This window comes from Saccoglossus kowalevskii, chromosome 2 (genome assembly GCF_978046115.1).
Source record: "Saccoglossus kowalevskii chromosome 2, keSacKowa6.1, whole genome shotgun sequence".
Classification (NCBI taxonomy): Eukaryota; Metazoa; Hemichordata; class Enteropneusta; family Harrimaniidae; genus Saccoglossus; species Saccoglossus kowalevskii.
The window spans coordinates 7,173,936-7,192,454 of record NC_140642.1 but is presented as its reverse complement, the minus strand read 5'-3'; the positions used below and the strand labels follow the sequence as shown (position 1 = coordinate 7,192,454).

The 18,519-nt window shown below is 35.0% G+C and overlaps 1 protein-coding gene across 1 annotated transcript; it reads left to right on the top strand.

Moving 5' to 3' along the window:
• Positions 1–2,467: 2,467 nt before the first annotated feature.
• On the top strand, positions 2,468–18,019 carry LOC100368538 (uncharacterized). Its single transcript, XM_002740106.3, has 7 exons — positions 2,468–2,605; positions 2,748–2,893; positions 5,092–5,170; positions 16,389–16,586; positions 16,949–17,026; positions 17,250–17,381; positions 17,578–18,019. The coding sequence occupies exons 2-7, from the start codon at positions 2,780–2,782 to the stop codon at positions 17,649–17,651; spliced, it is 675 nt and encodes a 224-aa protein (XP_002740152.1). The 5' UTR covers positions 2,468–2,605; positions 2,748–2,779; the 3' UTR covers positions 17,652–18,019.
• The last annotated feature ends 500 nt before the right edge of the window (positions 18,020–18,519 follow it).

Genomic DNA, 18,519 nt, shown 5'->3' with positions numbered 1-18,519 from the left:
ATACTATGACGTGTTTGTGTATGCATGATTAAAGTGCACTCGTTCTTAAATTGACGGGAACCAGGGCGTTCAGTAAAATATCTGAATGATGCATGACAGGAGTGGTCAGTGTCTGACTTTCTGCACGTCGACAGGATGGATGGTACTGACGAACCACTTTTCGTGGTTCCGTGGTTGTATTGTATCATTTACATGCCACAATGATCACATTGTGATAACATATAGAATATTAAAAAAAAACTCAGATTAGAAATATATATATAAAAATATTAAGAACATTGATTTACGCGATCGACTGAATAGATTTTGACTATGTAATCACTCTGAAAATAGAAACCGGTAGGCATGCTAAACCAAAGACATCGATAGACGACAGAACAATGAAAAAAAAAAGATGATGAGATGCACTTTTTTTCTATCTTGCCCAGTATACAATGAAAAATAAAACACTATCCTCAACGCAAAAGAACATAAACTTTAAAAACACATGTTAAACCAGCAATTTGAATATTTAATGTCTACGACATAATGATAATCCCACTAGCAATTTATATAAGCCACTGCATGGAACTAAGTCAGCAACACACTCACCCTCGGTAGTTCATTGTCACAGAAGAGAGTATTTCTGTATTTTAGTGATTTTGTCGTTAACTGTTGTTATTGATTTGCAGTGGTGGATCCAGCAAAATGTATTGGGGGGGGGGGTCCAAGCTTCGCTTAAGATATACGGAGCGTAAATCACAGAGAAGCTATGCGTAATCCAGATCATATGAATCGTCATGCGTTTGGGAGGCATGGCCCCCCGCTGGATCCGCCACTGGTGATTTGTAACATTCAATTATGGGGGGGGGGGGCAATATCTAGACAATGCATCGCACAGTTGCATACAGAGCCTAAAGATTCACGTTAAGGATCGCTCGTTCCAATGATTGTATCTACGGTACGCCGTAAGCCCATGACGTGCATTTCATCTCAAGTTTTGTAATTATATAGAGAGATGTTATTGGATATATGGATCCCGAAAAAAGACTTCCGCGTAAAGTTGTAAATTTATATTATATATGATTAGGCGCGTAAGCGTCCTCCAATAATAAAAACAAACATGGCTGCCACCAGGGTTTGAACGGACTACACACAAAGAAGTTCGCTTATTCTGTTATAAACTTTTTGAATTTCGGCATCCCATGAAGTACTATTGAAATAAGTTTATTACGAAGATACCTCGACGTATGAAGTCGGACAGTACGCCGTCGCATCGAACTCCGTTGTGCATACGCATACGACCTGTTCACAAATTAGAGGTGATCCACCTAGAGAACGCAGACAAACTTCAACGATAAAGCATCGATTTTTAGTTCTACCACAACAGTCCACGCAAGCACAGAAGCCTAATATGACGCCTTTGATCGCTGATATGTCAATATACAAATATATCAACCGCCAAACGCGCGAATCGGATTGGCTAATAGCGCTATGAAAAATAAATATTGTATTATGTAATTCCCAAAATACAATGCTACAGTACAGTGAAATGACGTTACCACTGTACCACGAGAAGAACAGCGCCATCAAGTACATGGGAACAGTATGCTATTCATTGGAAAAGGAAACAACAGTTCGGAAACTAGGCTTATTCTATCTTGAAAACACATACGCCATTTGGAATCTCACGTAAATACCACAATTCGTGTCAATAATCCGTGTTATTATGTTACGTACATACCACGTTTACATGTAAATATACATTGGATCATCAACCCCGACATATGACGCTGAATGCTGGCAACGTAGGTGTGTTATGAGACACAGAGATGCCCTTAGAAAACACATTATAGCATATTGTGATTGACAAAGGTTACTTTGTACTGGGAATTCTCATTAGGTCACATTTTAACAACATTTACTGTTCTACTGTTTGACTAAGATATATCACCATATCATCAATTCGAACCTCTGCGGCTAGAGAATGGAAATAAATGTGTTAACAATGAATTAACATGACAGATATACGAGATAATCCCATGCAAATTTGAGCACACGTAATATGGGCGTTTTCTTAATTTTCTTTAAGACATAGGAAAATGAACCATTACTGACATAATGATATGAATGTGTTCGCTGGCACGTTTCTTAGCAAAGGTTACAATAACGAGCAGAACGTCATTAAATATAAATATATTTTCTCTCTATAATTAAACCATATGTAAAATAATAGTTTCAACACGTCCTGTGTGAATGAATTTGGCTATTACCGAATTCCTATATATTTATGCCAAAAGAGAATGAATACGGGCGTGTTTTCAACTTGCGAGTATGCATTATCCGTCGATAAACCAGTGGGCAAGACTCAGGAGACGACCGACATAGAAACAGCACGTTTTCCATAAATTAACATAATATCAAATTAACTCACTCTATAAGTCGTTCCTTGCTTCGACGTCATCACGGCAAAGACATCGCATTTGATCTCCGGCTTTTAACTTACTATCCCAGGTCGAGTGGGACGAAGTCACGGTATATAAACAAGCCGGATTGTATGAGAAAAGTCAGTCGTTTCATCAATCCAAGACGAAGAGTAGTTATTGAGAGTTCTGCCGACATAAAGGTAAACTGCGTAGACTGTATTAACAACCATGTATGCGTTTACGATGCGCCATTCGATTAATGTTAATGCATCAACAGTTTCGCATTTCTTGCTTTTTTTCCAACTAAACTTCATGTATGTTTTTTTCCTTCCCTTTCCACAGTGTTTCACCTGTTGCCTTACACTCACGTCATCATGAAACTGTGTTACGTAATATTCATACATTTTGGTTTGATGTGTGCCTGTACGCAAATTAAGGCATTTCCCAACTTTGCCAGTTTATTTATGAACACGGGTAAAGAAACATCGGTGAGTCAATATTCTTTGCTTTGCACACGCACGAATATGTATTTTTCCATCGTATTTTTGCGATTGTTTTTTTTTTTTTTTTTTTTACAAAATACCAAATTGCATCAATCGACGCAAAACAGTGGCTGTAAGCAATACTGCGTCAATCATAAATACAGAAACTGTCACATTCTTCACCCTCATTAATACAGTGGATCCAGTTACAGTCGTGCGGTTTTTCCAGTGACCAATTGCTTGCAAATGACCCCTGTAGTCTACACTGCAACCAGTTTATTTAATCAGTGATGCCGGACGAATTCTCGTGTATAAAATAGCTGCCAACAATGTGCACTCGTTCAAGTGCTATGCCTAGTCTTTATATACACATACTTGTAACCATAGGTCGTTTGTGCAATTCTTTGAAATAGAAGAGACCTTGCGTTCGGTCATTTGTGACAGTACACGTCGTTTTATTTTGGGTTTATGTTGCTTGAGTTCTCCTGATGTTGATTTCACCCGTTTAAAGGCGGTGGTCGTCGCTCAGCGCGTGTTCGAATTTCATGTAAATAAATAATGTATTTTACACGCATTGTGTACGTCGCTATGAGTCGCATAACGAACAGGACGCGGAACGACGACTGCCGCCCTTTAAATTTACACTTTTCTAAAAGACACGTACGTGTTAAGTGTCGTGTTCCAGTGTTTCAATTAAAAAACGGTATGGCAGCGAATATGCAGTCTCTCATTACGTGCACGTGTTTGTTATAGTTGTAGCCATACTGCGCTATCTCGAAGAACGGATAATGAGTGTAAAGAGGCAGCTAGACTTTAGTCGTGATTTGGGGGAACATTTACAGTTCAATATTCAAAACGCGTGATTAGTGTGCCGAAATATTGATCAACCATCTGACAGAGGGGCATTCATAACATATAAATGAAAGGTGTGGATTCGCACGAAAAGTTACATTGACATTACATTGATTTCCAGGTTTGAGAAAGGGTCTGACAATGTTCAGAATTCATATGATCAAGTACATGATATGATAACATTCCCAAGCGTGGTCAACTCGGATAATGTGTGCTGTTGTGACAAAAAAGTTCCCGAAAAGTAGTATGAGAAATGTTGGGTATTAAAGAAAATGGGTTGAAATGGTATGCTAATCCCTGAGGAAACTCCCCAATATTGCTGGTAACCTTGATACCCCCTTTCCCGGGGCAACCATCCCCGGGATGTAACTTGCGTGCTTCAGCTGAACAGCTATTACATCGAAAGACGTTGTGCGCCACAAATGGTGCTCGCCTCGACCAACGCCACTACTGAGTATTTCATGTAGCTATATATACTGATATAACGTGTTTCGTAGACTAAATGTTAACGTTCTTTCAGAAAAAATACACAACGTTTTTTTCAACTTTCAGCAATTGAATAAATGACGCGAGGAAATCCGTTTCCCACGGATCTGTGTTCTGTTTATCTAAAGTTGTTTTTGTATTATGTAAGCCTATTTTGTAATGGTTGTGGTAATCCTTACACAAAACAATACACCTTTCAGAAGTTAAGTAGTCCACATGTATAATCTAAGTATGTAAATATGTAATACCTTAAATAAGTGGATTAGTATGGAAAACCTTTTAAAAATGTTTGAACATGAAATTTTTGAAGTATATGTTAGAACAATCTTAGCATTCAAATGTAAACCAGGGGATTACTGCTTGTATATATAGCTACGAGGGGAAACAGTAATTCAGAAAAACACCAGATCCACGCGTTGTTATTCATGCTGGAAAAGTTTAACAAACTTTTAAAGGTTCAGTGAACGTATTTGACAACAAATCAGCGAAATATCTCGAGTGTTTCACCGGGTCGATGGGTTAAGGGGTGTAGTTGTGTACGGAAATGTAAACTGTAATGTTGAGTGACTCACATGGAATAAACTAACGTATGAATTACAGATCCCATTGTATAGCGATAACTTTCTTCAACGTAGTACTTTTCAGATTTGAACGACATTCACTATGGGTAGACGAAATCACACGTTGACCATTTCAATGTTTCTTGTAGAATTTCTGCCTAATTTACATTGTTGTATCTTGGTATAACGAGTAGTCATATGTGTGTCAACTTGATGATAGGTTTGTAATCAGTCGCCATTGTTAAGATTTGCCAATCAAACAAAAATCAATATAACGAGTTTTTAACACATTTATCTTGATTGCAGGGGAGTGGCCAGGATGAGGAAGTTTTACCACCACATGCATTCACAGAAGAAGAGGCATTGCGAGCCCTACATCTTGCACGTAAGTGTGTTTACTGGGATATGCATAATCACATTACATATACAAATACTTGCACTATTTTTGTACAGAAAGCATGTGATAATCAAACAACATTGTGATAGTGTATATTATATGGTATATTACACAGGGTTGAGTGAGTACATTTTTTGTATTTAGTATTATATTTGATTCATTTCTTAGCCCAATATTAACGGCCGATCAATTTTAAACGAATGCCATGATAAGAAAATTAGTCGACACTACCATATTTAATCAATTGGGGTCACAGATAACAGAATAATGTTTTAGTGTGTGGTGTATATTCAGTTCAAGACACTTGCATGTTATCGGCAAAGTAGCTATTTCCATGCTCTATCATATTTTACGACATTGAAGTTAAAGCCATGTTTATGATCGATGCGGAGCCGTTAAAGTCCACCACCAATCGATCACCTAGATTAAAGAAGGGTGTTAATGACAAAACATTATCGAGAACTCGCTTTCATTAACATTTTTAGAATACTCGTTCCTGGAAAAGTGTGCATATTAGTTAAATTAGTGTTCAACCACTTGGTTTATAAGCTCTCTGCCACGACAGACCATAACTATATTTAATTGGATGTACTAACTCCCTTCGAATAGTCCGACATGATGAAATATTGAATTCAAACTCCTAATTGGTGTTCTTAATGGGATAATGGTTGATATATTACAGTATACAAGTCGTGGAGGTATTTGCGGAAGCGAATTGTGCAATTACGAGTAGGAATATGAGCAGCCTTTCATTTTTCTTACTTATACTTAAATTCGTCTAGGGATTTGACTTAATTGAGCTACGCATGTAATAATTCAGGATATCAAAAGGACAAAAATTACTATTTTGAGAGAAAGAGTCACACAACAATATTTTTTTGTGCGAGATTCTTTGAAATGTTTTTATTTTACATTCATCAATGATCTAATTTGTGCTATGACCATACCATGGAAATGGAATCACCCGGAATAGCTACAACTTGGTGTGTATACAAAATACAATATTCCTTTCAGGGTTGATTATGTGACCTACAAGCTAAATAGGGAGTAGGAGATATTTATGTTTTTGTTCATATCTTCAATGACCTTAATCACCCTGACTAGTAATGAGAGAGTACTAATACAGTTGCATACTCTGTTAAATCTCAGACCCTTTTCTAGACCAGCGCCATAAATATCATACTTTTATGGCGCCGTCGATATACATATATATCGCCACAGTGTCAACTGATATCGCTATAAGAAAACGATACCAATTGTGTCAACTATAACCCCGTGTCAATCGATTTCAGTTAAATATAATAACTTTAAGACATATTAAATACGCTGATAAGAAGAATTAGATTATATATATCTACCATTGTATGAGAAGCGTTGCTACACGACCCAATTCTATCTTGGATTTTAGCTTTATTCGTAATATTCCATGTAATTAAAGCATAAAACAAATACCGACTCAAAGAGTGCCGATTGTGTACATTTGTGTACAATAATGCAAGTTATTATTTAGGGATCTACAGAATGTCTTAATTTAAGAGATCGACCTGTAAATTACCTGAGTAACTCATACGTTGTTTATTTTCCACATATGCGAGTAATTGCAACGCTGAAATTATTAATATTTAATTATTTTTATATTACTGATCAGTATAAATAACTGAAGTTAGACTAGAAAATAAAGAGGGGGAGCAATCTCAAGCATGGCTCTTAGAAGATATAATCTCAGTAGTTGAACAATTTTGACAGTTGCATACAATATTATTAAAATATTCCAAATTATTGCATGGTTTCCCGTTGAACCCACCCTTCAGTAGATATAATCTATTTAGAAATTATAATTATATATGTTTGTAATGTGACTGTAATTCCCAAATGTATTAGTTCACACTGATGTAAATTTCTGAATATCCTAAATCTATATATCCACTTTCTCCCACTGTGTGTCTGTTTCGTTTTTCGCTATTGAAAATCAATATTTGAAGCCATAAAACCGCTGTTCAAAAATCATTACTCGTATACAATTGCAAATACTTATGATCACATGATCGCAGCAAACACCGACACTAAAATACAACTGCTCACAGCTGAGCAAGTCTAATAAATTCTAACCAGACACTTCTGAGAAGAAGTGAATTAACTTATCAAATTACTTAGCGCGGTAGTTGCCATTGACAACACACACAACGCCACGGGATTCCATCAAACTAGCTTGAGCAACGGTAAATCCATTAATGTATTATATATCAATACTCTTAATTCAAAGAAGGTTCTATCACATTGCCTATTAGTGCAATGACGCACATGATGACCCGGGCCTAATCACTGTATGTGAAATTGATCTAGTGTAGAACTAATCGTTATAATTTATCACTGGGCACTTGTAAAAATTACAAATCAAGTTCTACTCTTGAATAGTTACAAGACTATAATTTCAGAAGTTTGACATCCATCCTACCCAATACCTCTGTAATTCATAGCACCTTTCGGCGCAGAGCTCTACATACCAGGCTATGTGATCTAAGTTATTTCACAAAAGCGATTATATTGTGTGACGACAATTCGAAGGGGATTTAAGAACGAACGTCATCAACGTTTAATTTAAGGGTTATATGTATACACTTAAAACTAGCTTTAAAAACCTATTTGCTTTGAAATTACAACGTTTTTTCTAGTTGTGAAATGTTATATCAGTACTTCTATTTAGTTCTTCTGCTGTTATCGGCACCATTGCACTGTCAACCCACAACTCACATGTTGTACCCGTATTATAGGTAGTACCTACGTTATGATGTACAAGTGTACTATGACGTAACATTTACATGGTTTGATTTTGGCTCTTATTGATTGCTTATTTTCATTCAAGAGTTGCCAATGGACCGATTCCCAAATAGGTTTCCGTACATGAAATATCTTTGATGACAGGTTAAGTAGTCGATCGAATAGGTCATATGGATACCCAATCTCCTCTTCATTATATTCCATGCCGCTTGAGATTTCCGTATCCTGTTGGCAGATGTTAAAGGAGTGCGAGTGGCAACTGTAAAATCATTTACAACTTTAATATTCTTTGACTTTATACAAAAGCGATCTTTCTAATGATTTCGAATCTCGAGACACGTTTTATGATACTTCCTACTTACCCCTGGGGTGTTTTTAAGATCACATGTGCACTTAAATTGCATGACGTGCTTCCCAAGGATTTAAAAGTCATTATTTTTATGCGAGAATCACGAATAGGACTATAGTGATGGTGCCCAAGAGAAATATAGCCGGAGATTAGTATTTAGAATATAGACAGTGGACATAGGACATTATATATAACAATTAATCGGGACATGCGATCATATGTATTACTCATATCACTAAAGTGTTTTTAGATATTTGAAATAGCTAAAATATTAACAACAACATCATTATATTACGTATATTAATGACCCAGATCAATGTTCACGCGCGTATTTTGGTTACGTTTTGTTATTTTTCAATCGATTACGGAAATTTCATCCTATTTCTTGAGAAAAGGTTTTTGCCAAAATTGTAAATTGTAGAAATCGGTCTAGAGCGAAATATTTGTTTTAGGAATGAGCCTTTAAACTACAGTACACGGGGATACATCTATCCCTCATGGGATTTCGAGACCAAATAACCCGTATTGTGTTCTTTGATGTTCCGCTTTATCTAATAGTGTACAAACACCCACTGACATTCGCTTTTACTTACGTGTGGCGGGAATCTATTCAATACAACCAGGTAGAGAACAACACAGATAATAGGTTGAAGGAATTCCCCCCTGGAGGTATTTCAATTATCTACGACCACTACCGAGTGCAGGATTCGATATACAATAGAAAGTTTTTTCTTTTTATAATTTACCTTGAATCATAATTCAGCTCAATTTCACTGCAAGTGTCATCCCATTTTCACCAATAGTTGTTACACAATTGCTTGGTTAGTGCTAGGGGCGCCAACTCTACTATTAGTTTCATCATTACTGGTTAGTGTTATGAGCACCAACTCTATTAGTTTCATCATTACTTGGTTAGTGTTATGAGCACTAACTCTAATAGTTTCATTAGTACTTGGTTAGTGTTATGGGCACCAACTCTATTTGTTTCATCATTACTTGGTTAGTGTTATGGGCACCAACTCTATTAGTTTTATTATTACTTGGTTAGTGTTATGAGCACCAACTCTATTAGTTTCATCATTACTGGTTAGTGTTATGAGCACCAACTCTATTAGTTTCATCATTACTTGGTTAGTGTTATGGGCACCAACTCTATTAGTTTCATCATTACTTGGTTAGTGTTATGAGCACTAACTCTAATAGTTTCATTATTACTTGGTTAGTGTTATGAGCACCAACTCTATTTGTTTCATCATTACTTGGTTAGTGTTATGGGCACCAACTCTATTAGTTTTATTATTACTTGGTTAGTGTTATGAGCACTAACTCTATTTGTTTCATCATTACTTGGTTAGTGTTATGGGCACCAACTCTATTAGTTTTATTATTACTTGGTTAGTGTTATGAGCACCAACTCTATTAGTTTCATCATTACTTGGTTAGTGTTATGGGCACCAAGTCTATTAGTTTCATCATTACTTGGTTAGTGTTATGAGCACCAAGTCTATTAGTTTCATCATTACTTGGTTAGTGTTATGAGCACCAACTTTATTAGTTTCATCATTACTTGGTTAGTGTTATGAGCACCAACTCAATTAGTTTCATCATTACTTGGTTAGTGTTATGGGCACCAACTCTATTAGTTTCATCATTACTTGGTTAGTGTTATGAGCACTAACTCTAATAGTTTCATCATTACTTGGTTAGTGTTATGGGAACCAACTCCATTAGTTTCATCATTACTTGGTTAGTGTTATGGGAACCAACTCCAGTAGTTTCATCATTACTTGGTTAGTGTTATGAGCACCAACTCTATTAGTTTCATCATTACTTGGTTAGTGTTATGAGCACCAACTCTATTAGTTTCATCATTACTTGGTTAGTGTTATGAGCACCAACTCTATTAGTTTCATCATTACTTGGTTAGTGTTATGGGAACCAACTCCATTAGTTTCATCATTACTTGGTTAGTGTTATGGGCACCAACTCTATTAGTTTCATCATTACTTGGTTAGTGTTATGAGCACCAACTCTATTAGTTTCATCATTACTTGGTTAGTGTTATGAGCACCAACTCTATTAGTTTCATCATTACTTGGTTAGTGTTATGAGCACCAACTCTATTAGTTTCATCATTACTTGGTTAGTGTTATGGGAACCAACTCCATTAGTTTCATCATTACTTGGTTAGTGTTATGGACACCAACTCTATTAGTTTCATCATTACTTGGTTAGTGTTATGGGCACCAACTCTATTAGTTTCATCATTACTTGGTTAGTGTTATGAGCACTAACTCTAATAGTTTCATTATTACTTGGTTAGTGTTATGGGCACCAACTCTATTTGTTTCATCATTACTTGGTTAGTGTTATGGGCACCAACTCTAATAGTTTCATTATTACTTGGTTAGTGTTATGAGCACCAACTCTATTAGTTTCATCATTACTTGGTTAGTGTTTTGGGCACTAACTCTAATAGTTTCATTATTACTTGGTTAGTGTTATGAGCACCAACTCTATTAGTTTCATCATTACTTGGTTAGTGTTATGAGCACTAACTCTAATAGTTTCATCATTACTTGGTTAGTGTTATGGGAACCAACTCCATTAGTTTCATCATTACTTGGTTAGTGTTATGGGCACCAACTCTATTAGTTTCATCATTACTTGGTTAGTGTTATGGGCACTAACTCCATTAGTTTCATCATTACTTGGTTAGTGTTATGGGCACCAACTCTATTAGTTTCATCATTACTTGGTTAGTGTTATGGGCACCAACTCTATTAGTTTCATCATTACTTGGTTAGTGTTTTGGGCACTAACTCTAATAGTTTCATTATTACTTGGTTAGTGTTATGAGCACCAACTCTATTAGTTTCATCATTACTTGGTTAGTGTTATGAGCACCAACTCCATTAGTTTCATCATTACTTGGTTAGTGTTATGAGCACTAACTCTAATAGTTTCATCATTACTTGGTTAGTGTTATGGGAACCAACTCCATTAGTTTCATCATTACTTGGTTAGTGTTATGGACACCAACTCTATTAGTTTCATCATTACTTGGTTAGTGTTTTGGGCACTAACTCTAATAGTTTCATTATTACTTGGTTAGTGTTATGAGCACCAACTCCATTAGTTTCATCATTACTTGGTTAGTGTTATGGGCACCAACTCTATTAGTTTCATCATTACTTGGTTAGTGTTTTGGGCACTAACTCTAATAGTTTCATTATTACTTGGTTAGTGTTATGAGCACCAACTCTATTAGTTTCATTATTACTTGGTTAGTGTTATGGGCACCAACTCTATTAGTTTCATCATTACTTGGTTAGTGTTATGAGCACCAACTCTATTAGTTTCATCATTACTTGGTTAGTGTTATGAGTACCAACTCTAATAGTTTCATCATTACTTGGTTAGTGTTATGAGCACCAACTCTATTAGTTTCATCATTACTTGGTTAGTGTTATGAGCACCAACTCTAATAGTTTCATCATTACTTGGTTAGTGTTATGGGAACCAACTCCATTACTTTCATCATTACTTGGTTAGTGTTATGGGCACCAACTCTATTAGTTTCATCATTACTTGGTTAGTGTTTTGGGCACTAACTCTAATAGTTTCATTATTACTTGGTTAGTGTTATGGGCACCAACTCTATTAGTTTCATCATTACTTGGTTAGTGTTATGAGCACCAACTCTATTAGTTTCATCATTACTTGGTTAGTGTTATGAGCACCAACTCTATTAGTTTCATCATTACTTGGTTAGTGTTATGAGCACCAACTCTATTAGTTTCATCATTACTTGGTTAGTGTTATGAGCACCAACTCTAATAGTTTCATCATTACTTGGTTAGTGTTATGGGAACCAACTCCATTACTTTCATCATTACTTGGTTAGTGTTATGGGCACCAACTCTATTAGTTTCATCATTACTTGGTTAGTGTTTTGGGCACTAACTCTAATAGTTTCATTATTACTTGGTTAGTGTTATGAGCACCAACTCTATTAGTTTCATCATTACTTGGTTAGTGTTATGGGCACCAACTCTATTAGTTTCATCATTACTTGGTTAGTGTTATGAGCACCAACTCTATTAGTTTCATCATTACTTGGTTAGTGTTATGAGCACCAACTCTATTAGTTTCATCATTACTTGGTTAGTGTTATGAGCACCAACTCTATTAGTTTCATTATTACTTGGTTAGTGTTATGGGCACCAACTCTATTAGTTTCATCATTACTTGGTTAGTGTTATGAGCACCAACTCTATTAGTTTCATCATTACTTGGTTAGTGTTATGAGTACCAACTCTAATAGTTTCATCATTACTTGGTTAGTGTTATGAGCACCAACTCTATTAGTTTCATCATTACTTGGTTAGTGTTATGAGCACCAACTCTAATAGTTTCATCATTACTTGGTTAGTGTTATGGGAACCAACTCCATTACTTTCATCATTACTTGGTTAGTGTTATGGGCACCAACTCTATTAGTTTCATCATTACTTGGTTAGTGTTTTGGGCACTAACTCTAATAGTTTCATTATTACTTGGTTAGTGTTATGAGCACCAACTCTATTAGTTTCATCATTACTTGGTTAGTGTTATGGGCACCAACTCTATTAGTTTCATCATTACTTGGTTAGTGTTATGAGCACCAACTCTATTAGTTTCATCATTACTTGGTTAGTGTTATGAGCACCAACTCTATTAGTTTCATCATTACTTGGTTAGTGTTATGGACACCAACTCTATTAGTTTCATCATTACTTGGTTAGTGTTATGGGCACCAACTCTATTAGTTTCATCATTACTTGGTTAGTGTTATGAGCACTAACTCTAATAGTTTCATTATTACTTGGTTAGTGTTATGGGCACCAACTCTATTTGTTTCATCATTACTTGGTTAGTGTTATGGGCACCAACTCTAATAGTTTCATTATTACTTGGTTAGTGTTATGAGCACCAACTCTATTAGTTTCATCATTACTTGGTTAGTGTTTTGGGCACTAACTCTAATAGTTTCATTATTACTTGGTTAGTGTTATGAGCACCAACTCTATTAGTTTCATCATTACTTGGTTAGTGTTATGAGCACTAACTCTAATAGTTTCATCATTACTTGGTTAGTGTTATGGGAACCAACTCCATTAGTTTCATCATTACTTGGTTAGTGTTATGGGCACCAACTCTATTAGTTTCATCATTACTTGGTTAGTGTTATGGGCACTAACTCCATTAGTTTCATCATTACTTGGTTAGTGTTATGGGCACCAACTCTATTAGTTTCATCATTACTTGGTTAGTGTTATGGGCACCAACTCTATTAGTTTCATCATTACTTGGTTAGTGTTTTGGGCACTAACTCTAATAGTTTCATTATTACTTGGTTAGTGTTATGAGCACCAACTCTATTAGTTTCATCATTACTTGGTTAGTGTTATGAGCACCAACTCCATTAGTTTCATCATTACTTGGTTAGTGTTATGAGCACTAACTCTAATAGTTTCATCATTACTTGGTTAGTGTTATGGGAACCAACTCCATTAGTTTCATCATTACTTGGTTAGTGTTATGGACACCAACTCTATTAGTTTCATCATTACTTGGTTAGTGTTTTGGGCACTAACTCTAATAGTTTCATTATTACTTGGTTAGTGTTATGAGCACCAACTCCATTAGTTTCATCATTACTTGGTTAGTGTTATGGGCACCAACTCTATTAGTTTCATCATTACTTGGTTAGTGTTTTGGGCACTAACTCTAATAGTTTCATTATTACTTGGTTAGTGTTATGAGCACCAACTCTATTAGTTTCATTATTACTTGGTTAGTGTTATGGGCACCAACTCTATTAGTTTCATCATTACTTGGTTAGTGTTATGAGCACCAACTCTATTAGTTTCATCATTACTTGGTTAGTGTTATGAGTACCAACTCTAATAGTTTCATCATTACTTGGTTAGTGTTATGAGCACCAACTCTATTAGTTTCATCATTACTTGGTTAGTGTTATGAGCACCAACTCTAATAGTTTCATCATTACTTGGTTAGTGTTATGGGAACCAACTCCATTACTTTCATCATTACTTGGTTAGTGTTATGGGCACCAACTCTATTAGTTTCATCATTACTTGGTTAGTGTTTTGGGCACTAACTCTAATAGTTTCATTATTACTTGGTTAGTGTTATGAGCACCAACTCTATTAGTTTCATCATTACTTGGTTAGTGTTATGGGCACCAACTCTATTAGTTTCATCATTACTTGGTTAGTGTTATGAGCACCAACTCTATTAGTTTCATCATTACTTGGTTAGTGTTATGAGCACCAACTCTATTAGTTTCATCATTACTTGGTTAGTGTTATGAGCACCAACTCTATTAGTTTCATTATTACTTGGTTAGTGTTATGGGCACCAACTCTATTAGTTTCATCATTACTTGGTTAGTGTTATGAGCACCAACTCTATTAGTTTCATCATTACTTGGTTAGTGTTATGAGTACCAACTCTAATAGTTTCATCATTACTTGGTTAGTGTTATGAGCACCAACTCTATTAGTTTCATCATTACTTGGTTAGTGTTATGAGCACCAACTCTAATAGTTTCATCATTACTTGGTTAGTGTTATGGGAACCAACTCCATTACTTTCATCATTACTTGGTTAGTGTTATGGGCACCAACTCTATTAGTTTCATCATTACTTGGTTAGTGTTTTGGGCACTAACTCTAATAGTTTCATTATTACTTGGTTAGTGTTATGAGCACCAACTCTATTAGTTTCATCATTACTTGGTTAGTGTTATGGGCACCAACTCTATTAGTTTCATCATTACTTGGTTAGTGTTATGAGCACCAACTCTATTAGTTTCATCATTACTTGGTTAGTGTTATGAGCACCAACTCTATTAGTTTCATCATTACTTGGTTAGTGTTATGAGCACCAACTCTATTAGTTTCATCATTACTTGGTTAGTGTTATGAGCACCAACTCCATTAGTTTCATCATTACTTGGTTAGTGTTATGAGCATTAACTCTAATAGTTTCATCATTACTTGGTTAGTGTTATGAGCACCAACTCCATTACTTTCATCATTACTTGGTTAGTGTTATGGGCACCAACTCTATTAGTTTCATCATTACTTGGTTAGTGTTTTGGGCACTAACTCTAATAGTTTCATTATTACTTGGTTAGTGTTATGAGCACCAACTCTATTAGTTTCATCATTACTTGGTTAGTGTTATGGGCACCAACTCTATTAGTTTCATCATTACTTGGTTAGTGTTATGAGCACCAACTCTATTAGTTTCATCATTACTTGGTTAGTGTTATGAGCACCAACTCTATTAGTTTCATCATTACTTGGTTAGTGTTATGAGCACCAACTCTATTAGTTTCATCATTACTTGGTTAGTGTTATGAGCACCAACTCTATTAGTTTCATCATTACTTGGTTAGTGTTATGAGCACCAACTCTATTAGTTTCATCATTACTTGGTTAGTGTTATGAGCACCAACTCTATTAGTTTCATCATTACTTGGTTAGTGTTATGAGCACCAACTCTATTAGTTTCATCATTACTTGGTTAGTGTTATGAGCACCAACTCCATTAGTTTCATCATTACTTGGTTAGTGTTATGAGCACCAAATCTATTAGTTTCATCATTACTTGGTTAGTGTTATGAGCACCAACTCTATTAGTTTCATCATTACTTGGTTAGTGTTATGAGCACCAACTCCATTAGTTTCATCATTACTTGGTTAGTGTTATGAGCACCAAATCTATTAGTTTCATCATTACTTGGTTAGTGTTATGGTCAATAAATCTATTAGTTTCACCATGTGTGGCGTAAAAATGAAATATATTCCTGAACAGATACATATACCATTTAAAGATGAAATATCAGGAGTGTACGCGGCGTGGACAGACTGATAAAAGTTGATACGTTATTTGACCTAAGAAGTACGTCCACAATCATATAAGACTTATTGAACCTGTGAAACCCCATGAAGTATGTTGAATATAACAACACTTTAAAACAGAATTTTATGTTTTGTGTTTCAGCTTGTTCATCTGGCGAAGGATTAGCATGTGAAGGAACCGATGAGTGTTTTTCTAGTCTAGCAGAGGTATGTCATGGGGATATGGTCTGCGGTATGGACGTATTCTGTGACTCACAAGACGACCCTATTAGCTGTCGTGAAGATTATATCAATACTGGCTGTCAGCATGACAAAGCTGTTCAATGGTTAACTACGAATGGTATGTACTAGTCAATTAGATTTATTGCATATATATTCAGTTTTTCTGAATCAGTTATGTACTCATTGTAGTCTATTTTTCTGTCTTTAATTCAAACCGTAGGTAGGTTTAAAATTTTGGCATTTTAAATATTTGCATAGCTAGTGTCCATTAATGACATCTTTTTCTAATACTGGCATAAGTATTCCCGTTGAAATCCATCCTATCTGAAGATTCCTGAAATATTTAATTGTTCCTATTACATTTTTGGATTAATTTTAATTTTTATAGGAAGGTTAGGATAATTTGTTATATTATATTATAAATAATAAAAGTGTTGAGGTATTTTAGTCTAGTATTATAATTATGTTTTGTCTGTACAGGTGTTCCAAACTTCGGTATCAGCACTCACTACGATCTACAAATATTTTTTGATTTGTGGTTATTCGAAGACACAAAGTGTAAGTAGCCCTGAATTTGCCACGTATATTCCGATTATGGGTTGAAATCACATTATCTGTTTCATTCTATTAATAAGACAATCAAAAAGCTACTAATATATACACTCTATGTGATATAGCAATAATTGCAATAGTAAATAATCATCTTCTATTTTATTTTCACATGCACATTGCCCCGAATTTATATTAATGATATTACATGATATTTTATATTTATATCTAGTTTGTACTGATGGTAGAATCAAATGTCATGACGAATGTTTGTTGTACGACGAACTATGTGATTCATCTAAAACACATTGTAAATGTAATGGAAAAAATATCTCAAGAATTATTTCAGAATATCGAATGATGTGTAAGTAGAGTAATTATTAATTAAAGTACAAATGTCTCATACATACTTATATAGTTAATAAATATAAACTTCGATATCTAGTACATTATAAGTATATATATAGCATCTTATTATATCGTATCATCATAACACAGTGTATTTATTCAGCATAAGCAATCACTAAGTACACACTTGTTTTTTCTTTCTCAACTTTCAGACGTGTTCTTGAGATTTCGAGGCGGAAATGCGGGAAATGCTTTCAAGAAAAGCTCACCATATTCGCGTCACTGATATGAATTAGTTTTTCTATATCCATGATGTCGGTGGTGTTGGTGGGGCTTCATACATTATATTCCACATTAGTGATGAGGCAATATGGGCACATGACTGATATACCATTTTAGTAGGCACATAAGACAGCCACAATGACGCTACCCACACGGGATGTATTATTACGCTATTCGTTAATGAGGACAATGTTTAATCCCAGTAGTTAATGTGTATTTTTTTGATCATTTTGAATATATTGGATATAATATATATTTTCATTAAAGAGTAATATTATTACTTGTTAATGAAGGAAGCTATTTAAAAGTTATTGTATATGCTGTATATGTTGGGCTTTTTGTTAGCCAAAATAAATAAGACAAACATTTTAAGTTTTTTGTTCGTTTGTCTGTCTGTCTGTTCACAACATTTTATTGACGTACAAAAATATACATTTTACTTTCAACATTTTACATTAAAATTATAGACATGTTGTATCTATTCGCATTTTCTCCATTGCTAAATTCGTGGAGTTACAAAATAGACTGTACAATTACATATTCGAGCAGTCATATCTACTAAGGAAATAGGAACGACAATTCACATCGCAGATCGGGATTTTAATTGCTATGTTTTATACTAGTTCCAGGTGTACAATAAAATATATTTACAAGGTAAAACAAAAGTCGTAATAAGCTAAGCTGAGTTAAGTGAAATGAACTTACCTACATCAATCGCCTTATATAAGACGATACTGGCGTGTTGATGAACATAAAACGTACAACAGGTACATTGGAATAGATTTATAATAAGCTATGGCTATGACAAGACCAGAATAGTGAGTATCGCTGTTAATTATCATGTCATATGTGTTAGATAGTTTAAACAGTAA

Excerpts from the sequence above, each read along its gene's own strand:
- LOC100368538 (XM_002740106.3), top strand. The coding sequence starts at position 2,780 with ATGAAACTGTGTTACGTAATATTCATACATTTTGGTTTGATGTGTGCC. Across the intron at positions 16,587-16,948 it reads TCAATGGTTAACTACGAATG|GTGTTCCAAACTTCGGTATC; the intron begins GTATGTACTAGT and ends TTGTCTGTACAG. Across the intron at positions 17,382-17,577 it reads TTCAGAATATCGAATGATGT|ACGTGTTCTTGAGATTTCGA; the intron begins GTAAGTAGAGTA and ends CTCAACTTTCAG.